This window comes from Cherax quadricarinatus, chromosome 4 (genome assembly GCF_038502225.1).
Source record: "Cherax quadricarinatus isolate ZL_2023a chromosome 4, ASM3850222v1, whole genome shotgun sequence".
Classification (NCBI taxonomy): Eukaryota; Metazoa; Arthropoda; class Malacostraca; order Decapoda; family Parastacidae; genus Cherax; species Cherax quadricarinatus.
The window spans coordinates 76,063,380-76,085,603 of NC_091295.1; the positions used below are offsets into that span (position 1 = coordinate 76,063,380).

The 22,224-nt window shown below is 49.6% G+C and overlaps 1 protein-coding gene across 1 annotated transcript in view; it reads left to right on the forward strand.

Moving 5' to 3' along the window:
* Nucleotides 1-4,203: 4,203 nt before the first annotated feature.
* The window catches only part of LOC128684334 (transient receptor potential-gamma protein-like), a 121,940-nt gene continuing 103,919 nt past the window's right edge, over nt 4,204-22,224 (forward strand). The window contains exon 1 of the mRNA XM_070098376.1: nt 4,204-4,443. Coding sequence (XP_069954477.1) covers nt 4,204-4,443 — 240 coding nt within the window. The remainder of the gene's footprint in view (nt 4,444-22,224) is intronic.

Genomic DNA, 22,224 nt, shown 5'->3' on the forward strand with positions numbered 1-22,224 from the left:
ACAACAACAACAGCAACAAGTACAACAACAACAACAGCAACAAGTAAAACAACAAGTACAGCAACAAGTACAACAACAAGAACAGCAACAAGTACAGCAACAAGTACAACAACAAGAACAACAACAAGTACAACAAGTACAGCAACACGTACAACAACAAGTACAGCAACAAGTACAATAAGTACAGCAACACGTACAGCAACAAGTACAGCAACAAGTACAACAACAAGTACAGCAACAAGTACAACAACAAGTACAGCAACAAGTACAACAACAAGTACAGCAACAAGTACAACAACAAGTACAGCAACAAGTACAGCAACAAGTACAACAACAAGTACAGCAACAAGTACAACAACAAGTACAGCAACAAGTACAACAACAAGTACAGCAACAAGTACAGCAACAAGTACAGCAACAAGTACAGCAACAAGTACAGCAACAAGTACAAAAACAAGTTCAACAACAAGTACAACAACAAGTACAGCAACAAGTACAGCAACAAGTACAGCAACAAGTACAAAAACAAGTACAACAACAAGTACAACAACAAGTACAGCAACAAGTACAAAACAAGAACAACAACAAGTACAACAACAAGTACAGCAACAAGTACAAAACAAGAACAACAACAAGTACAACAACAAGTACAGCAACAAGTACAGCAACAAGTACAAAACAAGAACAACAACAAGTACAACAACAAGTACAACAACAAGTACAACAACAAGTACAACAACAAGTACAGCAACAAGTACAGCAACAAGTAAAACAACAAGTTCAACAACAAGTACAACAACAAGTACAACAACAAGTACAGCAACAAGTACAACAACAAGTACAACAACAAGTACAGCAACAAGTACAGCAACAAGTACAACAAGAAGTACAGCAACAAGTACAACAACAAGTACAACAACAAGTACAACAACAAGTACAGCAACAAGTACAACAAGTACAGCAACAAGTACAACAAGAAGTACAGCAACAAGTACAACAACAAGTACAACAACAAGTACAACAACAAGTACAGCAACAAGTACAACAAGTACAGCAACAAGTACAACAACAAGTACAAGAACAAGTACAACAACAAGAACAGCAACAAGTACAACAAGTACAGCAACAAGTACAACAAGTACAGCAACAAGAGTATATATATAATAAAATCATAACAACAACAATGATGATAATAACAATAATAACAATGATACTACTATTACTACTAATAATAATAGCAATATTAGTAATAATAATAATAATAATAATAATAATAATAATAATAATAATAATAATAATAATAATAATAATAATAATGATAATAATAGTAATAATAATAATAATAATAATAATAATAATAATAATAATAAGTACAGCAACAAGAGTATATATATAATAAAATCATAACAACAACAATGATGATATTAACAATAATAACAATGATACTACTATTACTACTACTAATAATAGCAATAATAATAATAATAATAATAATAATAATAATAACAATAATAATGACAATAATAATAATAATAATAATAATAATAATAATAATAATAATAATAATAATAATAATAATAATAATAAATAATAATAATAATATTAATAATAATAATGACAATAATAATAATAATAATAATAATAGTAATAATAATAATAATGAATAAATAATAATAATAATATTAATAATAATAAGTAAACAAATGATAATAAACAATCTGTGTCATACTGGTGGTCGGGTCCGCCAGATCAACATTATGCAACAAAAATGTTAAAGGCTGTATGCAAATGAGCTGAATGTCAATGTTTTTTCTCCAATTTCCCTGGAAATTTATATGCCAAAGCTGATTTAACGGGCGAGCGAGGCTGCGTGCGCGTCCCGCGGCCGTGATTGGCCGTGATTGGTATCTGTTTTTGCGACTGGACCCTCGTGGGCAAGGTGATTGCAAGGTCAGGTGAGGTGGCTTGTGTGCACTCCTGTGATTGGTAGGTGGAGGCCAGGTGGTTTCGTATCTGGGGTTGTGATTGGACGAGAGAGCGTCGTCTGATTGGACGACGCTGCCTCTGAGTCCTGGTCTCTTGGCCAATCAGGATTCAGAACTCAGGTTTAGAATTCAGTTCAATAATAAGACACAGTAAAGCGGATGACACTATATACAACACTGTGGATAACACAATTCACAACACCATGAATAACACAATTCACAACACTATGAATAACACAATTCACAACACTATGAATAACACAATTCGCAACAAGAAGATTATAACGAGATTTGGATATTTACCGATTATCAATACCGAATGTGAATGACAATCTGGATTATTTAATCCAGATCTCCAGTCAGATTCCCTGGATCCTGCTGGGAGTTGCCAGTCAGATTCTCTGGATCCTGTTTGGGGTTGCCAGTCAGTTTCCCTGGATCCTGCTGGGGGTTGCCAGTCAGATTCCCTGGATCCTGCTGGGGGTTGCCAGTCAGATTCCCTGGATCTTGCGGGGGTTGCCAGTCAGATTCCCTGGATCCTGCTGGGGGTTGCCAGTCAGATTCCCTGGATCCTGCTGGGGGTTGCCAGTCAGATTCCCTGGACCCTGCTGGGGGTTGCCAGTCAGATTCCCTGGATCCTGTTTGGGGTTGCCAGTCAGTTTCCCTGGATCCTGCTGGGGGTTGCCAGTCAGATTCCCTGGATCCTGCTTGGGGTTGCCAGTTAGATTCCCTGGATCCTGGATCCTGCTGGGGGTTGCCAGTCAGATTCCCTGGATCCTGCTAGGGGTTGCCAGTCAGATTCCCTGGATCCTGCTGGGGGTTGCCAGTCAGATTCCCTGGATCCTGCTGGGGGTTGCCAGTCAGTTTCCCTGGATCCTGCTGGGGGTTGCCAGTCAGATTCCCTGGATCCTGCTGGGGGTTACCAGTCAGATTTCCTGGATCCTGCTGGGGGTTGCCAGTCAGTTTCCCTGGATCCTGCTGGGGGTTGCCAGTCAGTTTCCCTGGATCCTGCTGGGGGTTGCCAGACAGTTTCCCTGGATCCTGCTGGGGGTTGCTCCTGGATCACCGCTTACTGTAGCTGCAAATCAAATCTGTTAGATATTTGCAAAAAATCTCCAGCTCTCAGAGTTGAGTATTATCATAAAAATAATACCACGCAGATTTATGGGAGAATTTAAACGCCATAAAGCGAACATTGGCAGTATTTTTTGCCCTCAAAATATGCAGAATTTGCTGCAATTATTAGCGATAATTTTTATAGGCGGTAATTACAGAATGTTCCAATAGGCAGAAATTGAGTTAATATCTCTGAAGGTCTGTGGAATATTCTGGCTGAGATGTGTGTTGTGTACGACAACGCCGCGTGGGTGCTGACCCCGGAAACCCTCTCCAGGTGTACTCCAGGTATACACAAGAACCCCTTATGTGTACCTGTATGTATATAAACTTAGTCACTTAGGCCGGTGTTTACCCTCACGCCGAGTGCCACTGTCTAATAAATTTGCCTCTTGGGGCGGAATCTGAAAAAGAAATCTCAGATGCTTGAGAATTACGACTACCGATGTTGTTTTCGTGAGTGTTATTGTCTGCAGAAAGTTCGAGGGTTCCTGTGCATAAGTTTGGATTTTATCTGAGCTTATTAGCACTAATGAGGAGGTTTCTTTCAGTGATACCATCTCTGCGAATGTCAAACTTTCTCGTTCGTGTTTATTTCATTCTTGTGTTTCTTCTTTCCTTTCTAATTCTTTCTTTCTTTCACTTCCCACAGAGTGAAGAGGATTGTTTCCGTTATCAGCCTAGAGTGAACATAAGAACACAACAGAGGAACGCTGAAGCAAGCCTACTGGTTCACTTAATTGTCTAACCTCTTCCCAAAGCCACACACCGCTACTCCAGCCTCAGACTGGTGTGACCTAGTCTGACCTATCTCACCCTTCTGGCTGGTGAACCTTGACCCTATCCTCGTCCTATTCCTTGAGCAAACACTGCCCTGATCTCACTCTAGCATAACCAGCACCCTAAACTTAACCCGAGAATGGCCTCTGCCTTGACCCTGCTCACACCCTGACCTGAACAATGTCTCGTCTTGACCCTACCCTTCCCACCCAGCGAGGTACACTGACCTGGTGACCTCAAGCTGGATCCACCCACTACCAACAAAACGCCGCCCACACTGCTCCCACTGCGACCTCTACGCCCACTACGCCCACAGCAAGCCATGGACGAGGGTGACGAAGACACAGCTGGGATGTGTACTCAGCCTCACACCATGGAGGGTGAGGAGGAGGAAGGAGAGGACGTGGAGAGGGGGATAGGAGGCGGAGGTGTGGCTATGAGAGGAGGCCTCCTAGCCCCTCCAACACAACAACAGCAGCAACAACCACACCTCCGCTCCAACCTCCTGGCCCTCTCCACCACGGACACCGCCAACAAGGACGCTAAAAGCAAAAACATTAAGGTAAGACAAAAAAAGTTTTTGTTATTGTTGCACTGGTTAAAAACACACGTTTATTAAACCATAAAATCGCGGTTCTGTAGATCTTGGGGCTGAATTGGTAGCGGCCTAAGCTCACACAATGAGGTACCGTGGTTCGATCCCCGGCACGAGTGGAAACTTTGGGCATGTTTCCTCACACCTGCTGTCCCTGTTCACCCAGCAGTAAGTAGGTACCTGAGTGTTATTCACCTTACACCTGCTGTCCCTGTTCACCCAGCAGTAAGTAGGTACCTGAGTGTTATTCACCTTACACCTGCTGTCCCTGTTCACCCAGCAGTAAGTAGGTACCTGAGTGTTATTCACCTTACACCTGTTGTCCCTGTTCACGCAGCAGTAAGTAGGTACCTGGGTGTTATTCACCTTACTCCTGCTGTCCCTGTTCACCCAGCAGTAAGTAGGTACCTGAGTGTTATTCACCTTACACTTGCTGTCCCTGTTCACCCAGCAGTAATCAGGTACCTGGGTGTTATTCACCTTACTCCTGCTGTCCCTGTTCACCCAGCAGTAAGTAGGTACCTGAGTGTTATTTACCTTATACTTGTTGTCCCTGTTCACCCAGCAGTAAGTAGGTACCTGAGTGTTATTCACCTTACACTTGCTGTCCTTGTTCACCCAGCAGTAAGTAGGTACCTGAGTGTTATTCACCTTACACCTGTTTTCCCTGTTCACCCAGCAGTAAGTAGGTACCCGGGTGTTAGTAGACAGGTACTGGAAGAAAGATTACTGAAACACAATGGAAAAAAGCCAGCCAGTCCGGTGACAGTGGCTTTACTGGGTTAATCTGGGTTACTAACTCCTCAGGAATAACATTGCTAACAAAATCAAAGACAGGAACATTAACGAAAGTGAACAATAACATTGTTCTTATTCCTGATTAAGATATACAAATAACTGTTCTGAAGCGTTCTTCTTGACCATTAACATGTTCATTATAACGTGAAAATAGCAAGATAATTAGGTGAAAAAAACATTACTTTTATTACGGATGTTATTATAATTCCCAAACAAAAGTTTCAAAAAAAAGCTGAACAAAAGCAAGTGTTCTACCGAGTTCTTTTACACTATATTATGTTCTTTCAACAGCTGTAATAGATTGTGAATATAACTTTTAGAGAACAATAATATTAGATTCCGCGATGGAGAACATTATCCTCAGGTCAAAGGGATGTTCTGTAAGTTAGTTATAAGTGACCGAAGAACAATTCTGAGTCATGTAAGAACAAGATTGGCAAGGAGAACACTTATATATATATATATATATATATATATATATATATATATATATATATATATATATATATATATATATATATATATATATATATATATATATATATATATATATATATATATATATATATATATATATATATATATATATATATATATATATATATATATATATATATATATATATATATATATATATATATATATATATATATATATATATATATATATATATATATATATATATATATATATATATATATATATATATATATATATATATATATATATATATATATATATATATATATATATATATACCTTTTTTTCAACAAGTCGGCCGTCTCCCACCGAGGCAGGGTGACCCAAAAAGAAAGAAAATCCCCAAAAAGAAAATACTTTCATCATCATTCAACACTTTCACCACACTCACACATTATCACTGCTTTTGCAGAGGTGCTCAGAATACAACAGTTTAAAAGTATATACGTATAAAGATACACAACATATCCCTCCAAACTGCTAATATCCCGAACCCCTCCTTTACAGTGCAGGCATTGTACTTCCCATTTCCAGGACTCAAGTCCGGCTATATAAAAATAACCCGTTTCCCTGAATCCCTTCACTAAATATTACTCAGCTCACACTCCAACAGATCGTCAAGTCCCAAACACCATTCGTCTCCATTCACTCCTATCGAACACGCTCCACGCCTGCTGGAAGTCCAAGCCCCTCGCCCACAAAACCTCCCTTGCCCCTTCCTTCCAACCTTTTCGAGGACGACCCCTACCCAGCCTTCCTTCCCCTACAGATTTATACGCTCTCCATGTCATTCAACTTTGATCCAGTCTCTCTAAATGACCAAACCACCTCAACAGCCCCTCTTCAGCCCTCTGACTAATACTTTTATTAACTCCACATCTCCTAATTTCCACACTTCGAATTTTCTGCATAATATTTACACCACACATTGCCCTTAGACAGGACATCTCCACTGCCTCCAACCGCTTCCTCGCTGCAGCATTTACAACCCAAGCTTCACACCCATATAAGAGTGTTGGTACTACTATACTTTCATACATTCCCTTCTTTGCCTCCATAGATAACGTTTTTAATCTCCACATCTACCTCAACGCACCACTCACCTTTTTTCCCTCATCAATTCAATGATTAACCTCATCCTTCATAAATCCATCAGCCGACACTTCAACTCCCAAGTATATGAAAACATTCACTTCTTTCACACTCCTCCTCCCCAATTTGACAGCCAATTTTTCATTATCTAAATCATTTGATACCCTAATCACCTTACTCTTTTCTATGTTCACTTTCAACTTTCTACCTTTACTCACACTCTCAAACTCATTCACTAACCTTTGCAATTTTTCTTTAGAATCTCCCATAAGCACAGTATCATCAGCAAAAAGCAACTGTGTCAATTCCCATTTTGTATTTAATTCCCCATAATTTAATCTCACCCCTCTCCCGAACACCCTAGCATTTACTTCTTTTACAACCCCATCTATAAATATATTAAACAACCATAATGACATTACACATCCCTGTCTAAGACCTACTTTTACCGGGAAGTATTTTCCCTCTCTTCTACACACCTTAACCTGAGCCTCACTATCCTCATATAAACTCTTTACATCATTTAGTAACTTACCACCTATTCCATATACTTGCAACATCTGCCACATTGCTCCCCTATCCACTCTATCATATGCCTTTTCTAAATCCATAAATGCAATAAAAACTTCCCTACCTTTATCTAAATACTGTTCACATATATGCTTCAATGTAAACACTTGATCTACACATCCCCTTCCCACTCTGAAACCTCCTTGCTCATCCGCAATCCTACATTCTGTCTTACCTCTAATTCTTTCAATTATAACCCTACCGTACACTTTTCCTGGTATACTCAGTAAACTTATTCCTCTATAATTTTTACAATCTCTTTTGTCCCCCTTCCCTTTATATGAAGTGACTATACATGCTCTCTGCCAATCCCTAGGTACCTTCCCTTCTTTCATGCATTTTTTAAACAAAAATACCAACTACTCCTACACTATATCCCCCCCTTCTTTTAAAATTTCTGTCATGATCCCGTCAGTTCCAGCTGCTTTACCCCATTTCTTTCTACGTAATGCCTCACACACCTCCCCACACTCACATCCTGTTCTTCTTGACTCCTAAAAGATGGTATACCTCCCTGGCCAGTGCATGAAATTACCGCTTTCCTTTCTTCGTCGACATTTAAAAGTTCCTCAAAATATTCTCGTCATCTACCCAAAATCTCCATCTCCCCATCTACTAACTCCCCTACTCTGTTTTTAACTGACAAATCCATTCGTTCTCCAGGCTTTCTTAACTTGTTTAACTCACTCCAAAATTTTTTCTTTTTTTCATTAAAGTTTGTTGACAGTACCTCTCCCACTCTATCATCTGCTCTCCTTTTGCACTCTCTCACCACTCTCTTCACCTTTCTTTTACTCTCCATATACTCTACTCTTCTTATAACACTTCTGCTTTGTAAAAACCTCTCATAAGCTAACTTTTTCTCTTTTATCACAACCTTTACTTCATCATTCCACCAATCACTCCTCTTTCCTCCTGCACCCACCCTCCTATAACCACAAACTTCTGCCCCACATTCTAATACTGCATTTTTAAAACTATTCCAGCCCTCCTCAGCCCCTCCACCACTACTCATACTTGCACCAGCCCACCTTTCTGCCAATAGTTGCTTATATCTCACCCAAAACTTCCTCCTCCCTTAGTTTATACACTTTCACCTCATTATATATATATATATATATATATATATATATAATATATATATATATATATATATATATATATATATATATATATATATATATATATATATATATATATATATATTTATATATATGAAGGGGTTTAGGTACTTTAAAATTCATGAAACTTACTGAAATGTTCTCTGTGTAGGTGATAGGTACATGTAGTTGATATGCACATGAAGGTGGTGTGCACATGAAGGTGGTGTGCACATGAAGGTGGTGTGCACATGAAGGTGGTGTGCACATAATTCTCGCTTGTACAGTGTTGATCAGAATGCTTTTTTGTAATTATGGGTAGCAAACGAGAAGCCACAGGTCAGAGGTGAGGTCACAGTGACCAGTGACCTTCATTACTGAGGCAGTGGGAAGGAAGTTGACTGACCCATCATCACATATATAGAGTCTGCTTGTGAGGAGAATTACTGTGGAAACAGAATAGTTTGACCTATATTCCAGAAGCAATACACACACACACACACACAACAAACTTTTAGGTACGTATATACGGATGTAGGTCAAGCCTATATTGGAGTATGTAGCATCAGTATGGAACCCACACCTGGTCATGAATGTCAAGAAAACAGAGAAAATGCAAAGATTTCCAACGAAACCAGTCCCTGAACCAAGTAGTATACCTTATGAGGAGAGGTTAAGGGAACTCAACCTGATAACACTAGAGAACAGAAGAACATCAACCAAATCTTCAAATGGCCACTCAAAACAATATGAAGCTCAATGAAGAGAAATTTCAGCTACTCAGATATGGAAAACTTGAGGAAATTAAAACTGTATCAGGGTATACGACAAATTCTAACCATACACTAGAGCGAGAAAGTAATGTGAAGGACCTGGGAGTGATAATGTCAAAGACCACAACAATGTATCTACCGCATCTGCTAGAAAAAAAGATAGAATTGATAATGAGAACCTTCAAAACAAGGGACGCCATGCCCATGATGATTCTCTTCAAATAGCTTGTTCTCTCTAGGCTGGAATACTGCTGTACATTAACGGCCCCCTTTAAGGCAGGAGAAATTGCTGACCTGGAGAGTGTACAAAGAACTTTCACGGCACACGTAAGTCCCATAAAGCACCTAAATTATTGGGAACGGTTGAAGTAACTTGATTTGTACTCCCTGGAACTCAGGAGAGAAAGGTACCAAACTCGCACACGAAAATCACTCCCTATGAAAGCAAAAGACTCGGCAGGAGATGCAACATCCCCCCAATGAAAAGCAGGGGCGCCACGGGTACACTGAGAGACAACAAAGTAAGTGTCATTGGCCTAAGACCCCTGGCTGTCTTAAAGAAGGCGCTGGACAGGCACCTAAGTCAGTACCTGACTAGCCGGCCTGTGGTTCGTACGTCAGTTTGCGTGTGGCCAGCAGTAACAGCCTGGTTGAATAGACCTTGATCCACCACGAGTCCTGGTCACAGACCGGGCCGCGGGGGCGTTGACCCCCGAAACCCTCTCCAGGTAAACTCCAGGTATATGATAACAATGTACAAAATACTGAGAGGAACTGACAGTGTGAATAGGGACAGATTGTTTTATAGATGGGAAACAGGAAGACGAGGACACAGCCGGAAACTGTAAACTCAAATGTGGTCACAAGGATATTAGGAAGCATTTATTTAGCCTTGGAGTAGTAAGGAAGTTTAATGACCTTCAGAATGATGTGGTATAGACAAAATCCATACATAGCTTCAAGAAGAGGTACGACAAGTACACATACGTAAGAACGATCAGGCTCTCGAAGCCAGGAAAGAGTGGACCTAGTAGCGACCAGCGAAGAGGCGGGACCAGGAACTAAAACTCGACTCCTGCAACCACATAATGTAAAGTACATATAAGTAAGTATAGGTGAGTACATATATGTGAGTACATACACACAAATATACACATCTTAAAGAGACATTAATTGCCAAAATATTGAGAATAAAACACAATAGAAAATGCACATCAGTGGGTATTGAAAGAGGGGTGACTGATGTAGATGACTAGCGCCACTATAACTGTCGCATCCCAGCCCAGGTCACCAGCTCCCGGAGGACGTACCCGCACCTCTCAGCTTGATCATGCTGAGAGGACCCGCACTGCTGGTGGGAGGCCATATGTCGTGTTCAGACTCCCTCAGCTAGGCGCTATTTCCCTGGAGGTGATGAGAAGGGTAAAGAGAAGGAAGAAGGAGTGAGAAAGAAAGGGATGGATAATGATGAACAGGTATGAGTGGAAGGCTGGAAGGAGAGAGAGGAAGATCAGAACTAATGAAGGATGGAAAAGAAGAACACAGAGATATGGGAAGTGAAGGAAATCGGGGTAGAGGAAGAGGCAGAAGGACGGAGACAGAGACAAGAAAACAAGGAATAAAAAGAAAATAAAGGGAAGACGATTGGTTAGAGGAAACGTCAGGAAGATCTTAATGAAGATTGAAGCCACTGGACGAAGAGGGATATTGAGGAGGGGAACGTGATAGTAAGGTAAATATTGTGGTCAGTGTAATACGAGAAGATAATGGCCCAGTAGAGTGAGATGCAAGACACACAAGAGAGAGAGAGAGAGAGAGAGAGAGAGAGAGAGAGAGAAATAACACCACAAAAATACGTAGAGGATAAGAGAGAAAGAGGAAAGGAAAGAGAAGTGAGCATAAATGATAAAAAAAAAATGGCAGAGTCGAAGAGAAAAAAGAGGGAGGAAAAACTGAGTAAAAATAGGTATCTGTGAAGGAAAATTAGGTGAGGTGGAGAGGTTCTTGGCTGCGAGGCTGTGAGAGGCGCAGATCACCGACCAGAATGTAATCACGACCAGACTTACCCGTTATTAATCCTTACATCAGAGACCTAAAGCTCTCCTGATATTCCTCGGAGACGCTATTGACACATGCGTAGCTAACGCACCCACACATGCGGGGCTAACGCACCCACACACCATGTGACTAACGCACCCCCACACCGTGTGATTAACGCACCCACACACCGTGTGACTAACGCACTCACACCGTGTGACTAACGCACCTACACACCGTGCGACTAACGCACTCACACACCGTGTGGCTAACGCACCCACACATCGTGTGACTAACGCACCCACACACCGTGTGACTAACGCACCTACACACCATGTAAGTAAGTAGAAGCACACGCCGTTACAAAAGTCACTCATACGCCTGAACCTCGAAGAATTATTGAACCGGGTTCATCGTTTGTAATCCTGAGGTTATTCCTCCAGGCTACCTGCCTAGTATAAGTTAACAGGCCTACTGCAATTTCCCCACTGCTCTCTTATTTTGTATGCCTAAACAGCGTGTTTCACATGAAAAGGCGCAGAGCAAGGTAGCACTGATAACTTATAGTGAAGTCTGGAACTGTTAATAATAATAATAATAATAATAATAATAATAATAATAATAATAATAATAATAATAATAATAATAATAATAATAATAATAATAATAATAATAAATAATAATAATAATAATAATAATAATAATAATAATAATAATAATAATAATAAAAATAATAATAACAATAATAATAATAATAATAATAATAATAATAATAATAATAATAATAATAATAATAATAATAATAATAATAATAATAATAATAATAATAATAATAATAATAATAATAAATCTTTATTTCTACAATACCATAGTTGACATCAGTGACATATTATATAGCAAACTCCTGTTTATGCAGAGCATTTCAGGCAACTTAGGTTAATTTTGTCCCCCCTGATGTGAACCACACTAGTCAACTAACACCCAGGTACTTACTTACTGCTAAGTGAAAAGCGTCAGCAGGTGTCTTAGGGAAACACGCCTCAATGTTTCCACCCGTACTGGGGATCGAACCACGGACCTTAATGTGTGAGCTGAGTGTGCTACCAACCCAGCTACGAAACACATCACTCTAAAATAAATAACATAGTGATGTAAATGATTTAGTTAACCTACAAGGAAAAGAATGAGGGACTGATTACCCTCGCACTTCTCACCTTCCACCGATCTTCTTTGTATGGACTGAAGAAATCACTGGCTAGAAAAACATTTCCGTAATAAATATTGCCAAATATTACACAAAGGTCTCGTTCTTCAACAACAACTTGGAATGAGATCAATTGCCAGTGGATAGGGAACTGCATAAGTCAATGTGTTGTAATTCTGTGTGTTTACCGGAGTATAATTAAGATATCTGCATGTTTCAAGTCTCTTGGGTTGGTTAATTAATGGAGTTTAAAGCCTATGGAGAACACAAGTGTCATTAATCGTGGATGTCACCTGCTGACATCTGTCAAGAATACTTTAATCTAAAGATATGGATAAAAAAAAACTTCTCAGAGTGTATATACGGTGAGAGACAGGGAGAGATACCCACTTCTGTATATATCCTTAACTAAACTATATATACTAGAATTCCTGAATCTAAAAGGCGGGGGGTCAGGAGCGGCGACTCGAGCCTCTCAAATACAACTCTAAAACTTTCTGAATACGAAATAAAATTTCCTCGCCTTAGAAGAGGACAAAACGACTTCGTTCATTTAAGCTGCAGGAGAATATAAAGCCGACTCTCAGGGATATAAAGTGAAACAATCAGCCTAAGAGGTGCTTCTGTGTACTCAATGAGCCAATTCGCGAAGTCTTCCCTCAAAGAAAAAAAATATCCTCAATAAAGTCCGTGTTTCTTTTTCAGATGAATTTTCGCATTTGATAGAGTGAAGGATCCTGAAGGACTTTAGTCACCATCCTCGCACTTACCCAGCGGGATGGAGGATTTCTCAGTGGCTAGATGGGAGGATTCTGGGTAATGCAGACTCAGCGAGGAGGATGGAGGGGCTAGGAGTGGTGGATATGAAGTGAGGAGAGACAGCTTGTGAGCCTTAAGACCCAGAGAGAACCTGAATTATACGAAGGATCATGCAGGATCAGGTCCTTTACCGGAATGGACGATTCGCCTATTCGCAGTTAAGAGAGAGAGAGAGAGAGAAAGAGAGAGAGAGAGAGAGAGAGAGAGAGAGAGAGAGAGAGAGAGAGAGAGAGAGAGAGAGAGAGAGAGAGAGAGAGAGAGAGAGAGAGAGAGAGAGAGAGAGAGAATGCTTTAAGTTAGTCTGTGGGTGTGGTAGAAGGCCCATTTAGTAAACCCCCTGGAGAGTGCATACCTGGAGTGTGTATACTTGGAGTGTGTATACCTGGAGGGTGTATACCTGGAGTGTGTATACCTGGAGAGTGCATACCTGGAGTGTGTATACTTGGAGTGTGTATACCTGGAGGGTGTATACCTGGAGTGTGTATACCTGGAGCGTGCATACCTGGAGTGTGTATACCCGAAGGGTGTATACCCGGAGTGTGTTCCGGGGGTCAACGCCCCCGCCTCCTGGTCCATGAGGAGGCCTCGCTGTGTATGTACGTACTCATTTACGAGCACCTGTGAAAGCACCTGTATTTACGCACGTACGAACGCATGAGTGCACTGACCAGCTTAAGTTAGCAAAACAAAAGCGCCAGTTCTTCGCCCAGAGATCAAAAGTATTGTTTGGCTGACGGGAGAAGTATTGTTTGGCTGACGGGAGAAGTATTGTTTGGCTGACGGGAGAAGTATTGTTTGGCTGACGGGAGAAGTATTGTTTGGCTGACGGGAGAAGTATTGTTTGGCTGACGGGAGAAGTCGATAATCGCACCCGCATAATTATGCAAGAATGTATCCAGGAGAATGTATCCCTCGTCTTCCAGCTGCATGTATCCAGGAGACGCACTAGTGTGTTTGTGCAGCTTTTTAACTGCAGAGAGAGGAAATATTTTTGAAGCGTGTGTGAGCTTCGGGTGTTTTCTTCCTTAATTCCTTAATTCCTTCCTTCCTTCCTTCCTTCCTTCCTTCAACACCGCTACAACGACAGCAATGACAAGGACAATGACAAGGACAGCATCATCGTTGAGAATCTCAGCGTTGATGACTAATGTAGGGATGTGTGAGGCACGACTCACCTGTCAACACCTGCCTCCTGTAAATTATTGAGGATGTAGTTCCTTGTGTACATGGTGGAGAGGGAGGGTGGGGGGTTGTGGAGGTGGGGAGGGAGGGTGGGGGGTTGTGGAGGTGGGGAGGGAGGGTGGGGGGTTGTGGAGGTGGGGAGGGAGGGTGGGGGGTTGTGGAGGTGGGGAGGGAGGGTGGGGGGTTGTGGAGGTGGGGAGGGAGGGGGGGTTGTGGAGGTGGGGAGGGAGGGGGGGTTGTGGAGGGGAAGGGAGGGGGGGTTGTGGAGGTGGGGAGGGAGGGTGGGGGGTTGTGGAGGTGGGGAGGGAGAGTGGGGGGTTGTGGAGGTGGGGAGGGAGGGTGGGGGGTTGTGGAGGTGGGGAGGGAGGGTGGGGGTTGTGGAGGTGGGGAGGGGGGGTTGTGGAGGTGGGGAGGGGGGGTTGTGGAGGTGGGGAGGGAGGGTGGGGGGTTGTGGAGGTAAGGAGGGAGGGTGGGGGGTTGTGGAGGTGGGGAGGGAGGGTGGGGGGTTGTGGAGGTGGGGAGGGAGGGTGGGGGGTTCTGGAGGTGGGGAGGGAGGGTGGGGGGTTGTGGAGGTGGGGAGGGAGGGTGGGGGTTTGTGCAGGTGGGGAGGGAGGGGGTGGGGTTGTGCAGGTGGGGAGGGAGGGTGGGGGGTTGTGGAAGTGGGGAGGGAGGGTGGGGGTTTGTGCAGGTGGGGAGGGAGGGTGGGGGGTTGTGCAGGAGGGGAGGGAGGGTGGGGGGTAGTGCAGGTGGGGAGGAAGGATGGGGGATTGTACAGGTGGGGAGGGAGGGTGGGGGTTGTGCAGGTGGGGAGGGAGGGTGGGGGTTATGCAGGTGGGGAGGGAGGGTGGGAGTTGTGCAGGTGGGGAGGGAGGGTGGGGGGTTGTGCAGGTGGGGAGGGAGGGTGGGGGGTGTGCAGGTGGGGAGGGAGGGAGGTTGTGCAGGTGGGGAGGGAGGGTGGGGGTTGTACAGGTGGGAAGAGAGGGTGGGGTTTGTGCAGATGGGGAGGGAAGGGGGGTTGTGCAGGTGGGGAGGGAGAGAGGGGGGTTGTGCAGGTGGGGAGGGAGGGTGGGGGGGTGTGCAGGTGGGGAGGGAGGGGGGTTGTGCAGGTGGGGAGGGAGAGTGGGGGGTTGAGCAGGTGGTGAGGGAGGGTGGGGGTTGTGCAGGTGGGGAGGGAGGGGGGTCGTGCAGGTGAGGAGGGAGGGTGGGGGTTGTGCATGTGGGGAGGGAAGGTGGGGTTGTGCAGGTTTGTGCATGTAGGGAGGGAGGGTGGGGGTTGTGCAGGTGGGGAGGGAGGGTGGGGGGTTGTGCAGGTGGGGAGGGAGGGGGGTTGTGCGTTGGGGAGGGAGGGTGGGGGGTTGTGCAGGTGGGGAAGGAGGGTGGGGGGGTGCAGGTGGGGAGGGAGGGGGGTTGTGCAGGTGGGGAGGGAGGGTGGGGGGTTGTGCAGGTGGGGAGCGAGGGTGAGGGGTTGTGCAGGTGGGAAGGAAAGGTGGTTGGTTCTGCAGGTGGGGAGGGAGGGTGAGGGGTTGTGCAGGTGGGGAGGGGGGGTGGGGGATTGTGCATGTGGGGAGTGAAGGTGGGGGTTGTGCAGGTGGGGAGGGAGGGTGAGGGGTTGTGCAGGTGGGGAGGGAAGGTGGGGTTGTGCAGGTGGGGAGGAAGGGTGGTGTGTTGTGCAGGAATGGAGGGAGGGTGAGGGGTTATGCAGGTGGGGAGGTAGGGTGGGGGTTGTGCAGGTGGGGAGAGAGGGTGGGGGTTGTGCAGGTGGGGAGGGAGGGTGAGGGGGTTGTGCAGGTGGGGAGGGAGGGTGGGGGTTATGAAGGTGGGGAGGGAGGGTGAGGGGTTGTACAGGTGGAAAGCGAGGGTGAGGGTTGTGCAGGTGGGGAGGGAGGGTGGGGGTTGTGTAGGTGGAGAGCGAGGGTGAGGGTTGTGCAGGTGGGGAGGGAGAGTGGGGGGTTGTGCAGGTGGAGAGGGAGGGTAGGGGTTGTGCAGGTAAAGAGGGAGGGTGGTGGTTGTGCAGTAGGGGAGGGAGGGAGGGTGGGAGGTTGTGCAGTTGGGAAGGGAAGGTGGTTGGTTTCTGCAGGTGGGGACGGAGGGTGAGGGGTTGTGCAGGTGGGGAGGGAGGGTGGGGGATTGTGAATGTGGGGAGGGAGGGTGGGATTGTGCAGGTGGGGAGTGAATGTGGGGGTTGTGCAGGTGGGGAGGGAGGGTGAGGGGTTGTGCATGTGGGGAGGGAAGGTGGGGTTGTGCAGGTTTGTGCATGTGGGGAGGGAGGGTGGGGGTTGTGCAGGTAGGGAGGGAGGGTGGGGGGTTGTGCAGGTGGGGAGGGAGGGGGGTTGTGCAGGTGGGGAAGGAGGGTGGGGGGTTGTGCAGGTAGGGAGGGAGGGGGAGTCGTGCAGGTGACGAGGGAGGGTGGGGGTTGTGCATGTGGGGAGGGAAGGTGGGGTTGTGCAGGTTTGTGCATGTGGGGAGGGAGGGTGGGGGGTTGTGCAGGTGGGGAGGGAGGGTGGGGGGTTGTGCAGGTGTGGAGGGAGGGGGGTTGTGCGTTGGGGAGGGAGGGTGGGGGGTTGTGCAGGTGGGGAAGGAGGGTGGGGGGTGCAGGTGGGGAGGGAGGGGGGTTGTGCAGATAGGGAGGGAGGGTGGGGGGTTGTGCAGGTGGGGAGGGAGGGTGGGGGGTTGTGCAGGTGGGGAGGGAGGGTGAGGGGTTGTGCAGGTGGGAAGGGAAGGTGGTTGGTTCTGCAGGTGGGGAGGGAGGGTGAGGGGTTGTACAGGTGGGGAGGGGGGTTGGGGATTGTGCATGTGGGGAGTGAAGGTGGGGGTTCTGCAGGTGGGGAGGGAGGGTGAGGGGTTGTGCAGGTGGGGAGAGAGGGTGGACGTTATGCAGGTGGGGAGGGAGGGTGGGAGTTGTGCAGGTGGGGAGGAAGGGTGGGGGGTTGTGCAGGTGGGGAGGGAGGGTGGGGGGTGTGCAGGTGGGGAGGGAGGGAGGTTGTGCAGGTGGGGAGGGAGGGTGGGGGTTGTGCAGGTGGGGAGAGAGGGTGGGGTTTGTGCAGATGGGGAGGGAAGGGGGGTTGTGCAGGTGAGGAGGGAGAGAGGGGGGTTGTGCAGGTGGGGAGGGAGGGTGGGGGGTGTGCAGGTGGGGAGGGAGGGGGGTTGTGAAGGTGGGGAGGGAGAGTGGGGGGTTGTGCAGGTGGGGAGGGAGGGTGGGGGGTTGTGCAGGTGGGGAGGGAGGGGGGGTCGTGCAGGTGAGGAGGGAGGGTGGGGGTTGTGCATGTGGGGAGGGAAGGTGGGGTTGTGCAGGTTTGTGCATGTGGGGAGGGAGGGTGGGGGTTGTGCAGGTGGGGAGGGAGGGTGGGGGAGTTGTGCAGGTGGGGAGGGAGGGGGGGTTGTGCGTTGGGGAGGGAGGGTGGGGGGTTGTGCAGGTGGGGAAGAAGGGTGGGGGGGTGCAGGTGGGGAGGGAGGGGGGTTGTGCAGGTGGGGAGGGAGGGTGGGGGGTTGTGCAGGTGGGGAGGGAGGGTGGGGGGTTGTGCAGGTGGGGAGGGAGGGTGAGGGGTTGTGCAGGTGGGAAGGAAAGGTGGTTGGTTCTGCAGGTGGGGAGGGAGGGTGAGGGGTTGTGCAGGTGGGGAGGGGGGGGTGGGGGATTGTGCATGTGGGGAGTGAAGGTGGGGGTTGTGCAGGTGGGGAGGGAGGGTGAGGGGTTGTGCAGGTGGGGAGGGAAGGTGGGGTTGTGCAGGTGGGGAGGGAGGGTGGGAGTTGTGCAGGTGGGGAGAGAGGGTGGGGGTTGTGCAGGTGGGGAGGGAGGGTGAGGGGGTTGTGCAGGTGGGGAGGGAGGGTGGGGGTTATGCAGGTGGGGAGGGAGGATGAGGGGTTGTACAGGTGGAAAGCGAGGGTGAGGGTTGTGCAGGTGGGGAGGGAGGGTGGGGGTTGTGTTGGTGGAAAGCGAGGGTGAGGGTTGTGCAGGCTGGAGGGAGGGTGGGGGTTGTGCAGGTGGAGAGGGAGGGTAGGGGTTGTGCAGGTAAAGAGGGAGGGTGGGGTTGTGCAAGAGGGGAGGGAGGGAGGGTGGGAGGTTGTGCAGGTGGGAAGGGAAGGTGGTTGGTTCTGCAGGTGGGGACGGAGGGTGAGGGGTTGTGCAGGTGGGGAGTGAAGGTGGGGGTTGTGCAGGTGGGGAGGAGGGTGGGGATTGTGCAGGTGGGGAGTGAAGGTGGGGGTTGTGCAGGTGGGGAGGGAGGGTGAGGGGTTGTGCATGTGGGGAGGGAAGGTGGGGTTGTGCAGGTTTGTGCATGTGGGGGAGGGGAGGGAGGGTGGGGTTGTGCGGGTGGGGAGGGAGGGTGGGGGTTGTGCAGGTGGGGAGGGAGGGGATTGTGCGTTGGGGAGGGGAGGAGGGTGGGGGTTTGTGCAGGTGGGGGAAGGAGGGGTGGGGGTGCAGGTGGGGAGAGGAGGGGTTGCTGCAGGTGGGGAGGAGGTGGGGGTTGTGCAGGTGGGGAGGGGAGGGAGGGTGGGGGTTGTGCAGGTGGGGGAGGGAGGGTGAGGGGTTGTGCAGGTGGGAAGGGAAGGTGGTTGGTTCTGCAGGTGGGGAGGAGGGTGAGGGGTTGTGCAGGTGGGGAGGGGGTGGGGATTGTGCATGTGGGGAGTGAAGGTGGGGGTTGTGCAGGTGGGGAGGGAGGTGAGGGGTTGGGGTGCAGGGTTGGTGAGGTGGGGAGGAGGTGGGGGATTGTGCAGGTGGGGAGGGAGGGTGGGTGGTGTTGTGCAGGAATGGAGGGAGGGTGAGGGTTGTGCAGGTTGGGAGGGAGGGTGGGAGTTGTGCAGGTGGGGGAGGGGAGAGGGTGGGGTTGTGCAGGTGGGGAGGGAGGGTGAGGGGTTGTGCAGGTGGGGAGGAGGGTGGGAGGGGTTATGCAGGTGGGGAGGGGAGGGTGAGGTGTAGCTGGAGGTGGAAAGCGAGGTGAGGGGTTGTGCAGGTGGATGAGGGGAGGAGGGTGGGGCAGGGGTTGTGTTGTTGGAGGAAAGCAGGTGAGGGGGTTGTGCAGGCTGGGAGGGAGGGTGGGGTTGTGCAGGTGGGGAGGAGGGAGGGTAGGGGTTGTGCAGGTAAAGAGGGAGGGTGGGGTTGTGCAAGAGGAGGGAGGGAGGAGGGGTGGGAGGTTGTGCAGGTGGGAAGGGAAGGTGGTTGGTTCTGCAGGTGGGGACGGAGGTGGGAGGTTGTGCACGTGGGGAGGGAGGGTGGGGGATTGTGGAATGTGGGGAGGAGGGTGGGGATTGTGCAGGTGGGGAGGGAAGGTGGGGGTTGTGCAGGTGGGGAGGGAGGGGTGAGGGGGTTGTGTAGGTGGGGAGGGAAGGTGGGGTTGTGCAGGGAGGAGGGAGGTGGTGGTGGTGTGCAGGTGGGAGGGAGAGGGTGAGGTTGTGCAGGTGGGGAGGGTGGGTGGGAGTTGTGCAGGTGGGGAGAGAGGTGAGAGGTTGGTTGCAGGTGGGGAGGGAGGGTGGGGTTGTGCAAGTGGGGAGGGAGAGTGAGGGTTGTGCAGGTGGGGAGGGAGGGTGGGGGGTTGTGCTAGTGGGGAGAGGGGGTGAGGGGTGGTGCAGGTGGGGAGGGAGGGTGGGGGGTTGTGCAGGTGTGGAGTCAGGGTGGGGATTGTGCAGGTGGAGATGAAGGGTGGGGGATGTGCAGGTAGGGGAGGGAGGGTGGGGATGTGTAGGTGGAGAGCGAGGTGAGGATTGTGCAGGTGGGGAGGGAGGGTAGGGGTTGTGCAGAGGTAAGAGGGAGGGTGGGGGTTGTGCAGGGAGGAGGAGGGTGGGGGTTGTGCAGTTGGAGAGAGGGAGGGTGGGGTTGTGCAGGTGGAATGGGAGGTCTGTGCAAGTGGGGGAGGAGGCAGGGTTGTGCAGGTGGGAGGAGGGTGGGGTTGTGCAGGTGGAGAGGGAGGGTAGGGGTTGTGCAGGAGGGAGGGAGGGTAGGGGTTGTGCAGGTGGAGGAGGAGGGTGGGGGTTGTGCAGGTGGGGAGGGAGGTGGGGGATTGTGCATGTAGGGGAGGGAGGGTGGGGATTGTGCAGGTGTGGAGTGAAGGTGGGGTTGTGCAGGTGTTGAGGGAGGGTGAGGGGTTGTGTAGGGTGGGGAGGGAGGGAAGGTGGGGGCTGTGCAGGTGAGAGGGTGGTGGGTTGTGCAGGTGGGGACGGAGGTGAGGGGTTGTGCAGGTGGGGAGGAGGGTGGGAGTTGTGCAGGTGGGGAGAGAGGGTGGGGAGTTATGCAGGTGGGGAGGGAGGGTGAGGGTTGTGCAGGTGGGGATGGAGGGCGGGGGTTGTGCAGGTGGGGAGGGAGGGTAGGGGTTATGCAGGTGGGGAGGAGGTGAGGGGTTGTGCAGGTGGGGAGGGTGGGGGTTGTGCAGGTGGGGAGGAGGGTGGTGGGTTGTGCAGGTGGGGAGGAGAGAGGGTTGTGCAGGTGGGGAGGAAGGTGGGGTTGTGCAGGTGGGAGAGGGTGAGGGGTTGTGCAGGTGGGGAGGGGAGGGTGGGGGTTGTGCAGGTGTGAAGTCAGGGTGGGGGTTGTGCAGGTGGAGATGGAGGGTGGGGGATTTGCAGGTAGGGAGGGAGGGTGGGGTTGTGTAGGTGGAGAGCGAGGTGAGGTTGTGCAGGTGGGGAGGGAGAGTGGGGGTTGTGCAGGTGGAGGGAGGAGGGTAGGGGTTGTGCAGGTAAAGAGGAGGGTGGTGGGTTGTGCAGTAGGGGAGGAGGGTGGGGGTTGTGCAGTTGGAGAGGGAGGTGGGGTTGTGCAGGTGGGGAGGGAGGGTGGGGGATTGTGCATGTGGGGGAGGAGGTGGGGATTGTGCAGGTGTGGAGTGAAGGTGGGGGTTGTGCAGGTGCTGAGGAGGGTGAGGGGTTGTGTAGGTGGGGAGGGAAGGTGGGGGCTGTGCAGGTGGGAAGAGAGGGTGGTGGGTTGTGCAGGTGGGGAGGAGGGTGGGAGTTGTGCAGGTGGGGAGAGAGGGGAGGGGTTATGAAGGTGGGGAGGGAGGGTGAGGGGTTGTGCAGGTGGGGAGGGAGGGAGGGCTGGGGTTGTGCAGGTGGGGAGGGAGGTGAGGGTTATGCAGGTGGGGAGGGAGGGTGAGGGGTTGTGCAGGTGGGGAGGAGGGTGGGAGTTGTGCAGGTGGGGATAGAGGGGTGGGGGTTATGCAGGTGGGGAGGGAGGTGAGGGTTGTGCAGGTGGGGAGGAGGGCTGGGGTTGTGCAGGTGGGGAGGGAGGTGAGGTTATGCAGGTGGGGAGGGAGGGTGAGGGTTGTGCAGGTGGGGAGTGGGGGGTTGTGCAGGTGGGGAGGAGGGTGGTGGGTTGTGCAGGTGGGGAGGGAGGGAGAGAGGGGTTGTGCAGGTGGGGAGGGAAGGTGGGGGGTTTTGCAGGTGGGGTGAGAGGGTGAGGGGTTGTGCAGGTGGGAGGGAGGGTGGGGGGGTTGTACAGGTGTGAAGTCAGGGTGGGGGTTGTGCAGGTGGAGATGGAGGGTGGGGGATTTGCAGGTAGGGAGGGAGGGTGGGGGTTGTGTAGGTGGAGAGCGAGGGTGAGGGTTGTGCAGGTGGGGAGGGAGAGTGGGGGTTGTGCAGGTGGAGAGGGAGGGTAGGGGTTGTGCAGGTAAAGAGGGAGGGTGGTGGTTGTGCAGTAGGGGAGGGAGGGTGGGGTTGTGCAGTTGAGGAGGAGGGTGGGGGTTGTGCAGGTGGAGAGGGAGGGTGGGGGTTGTGCAAG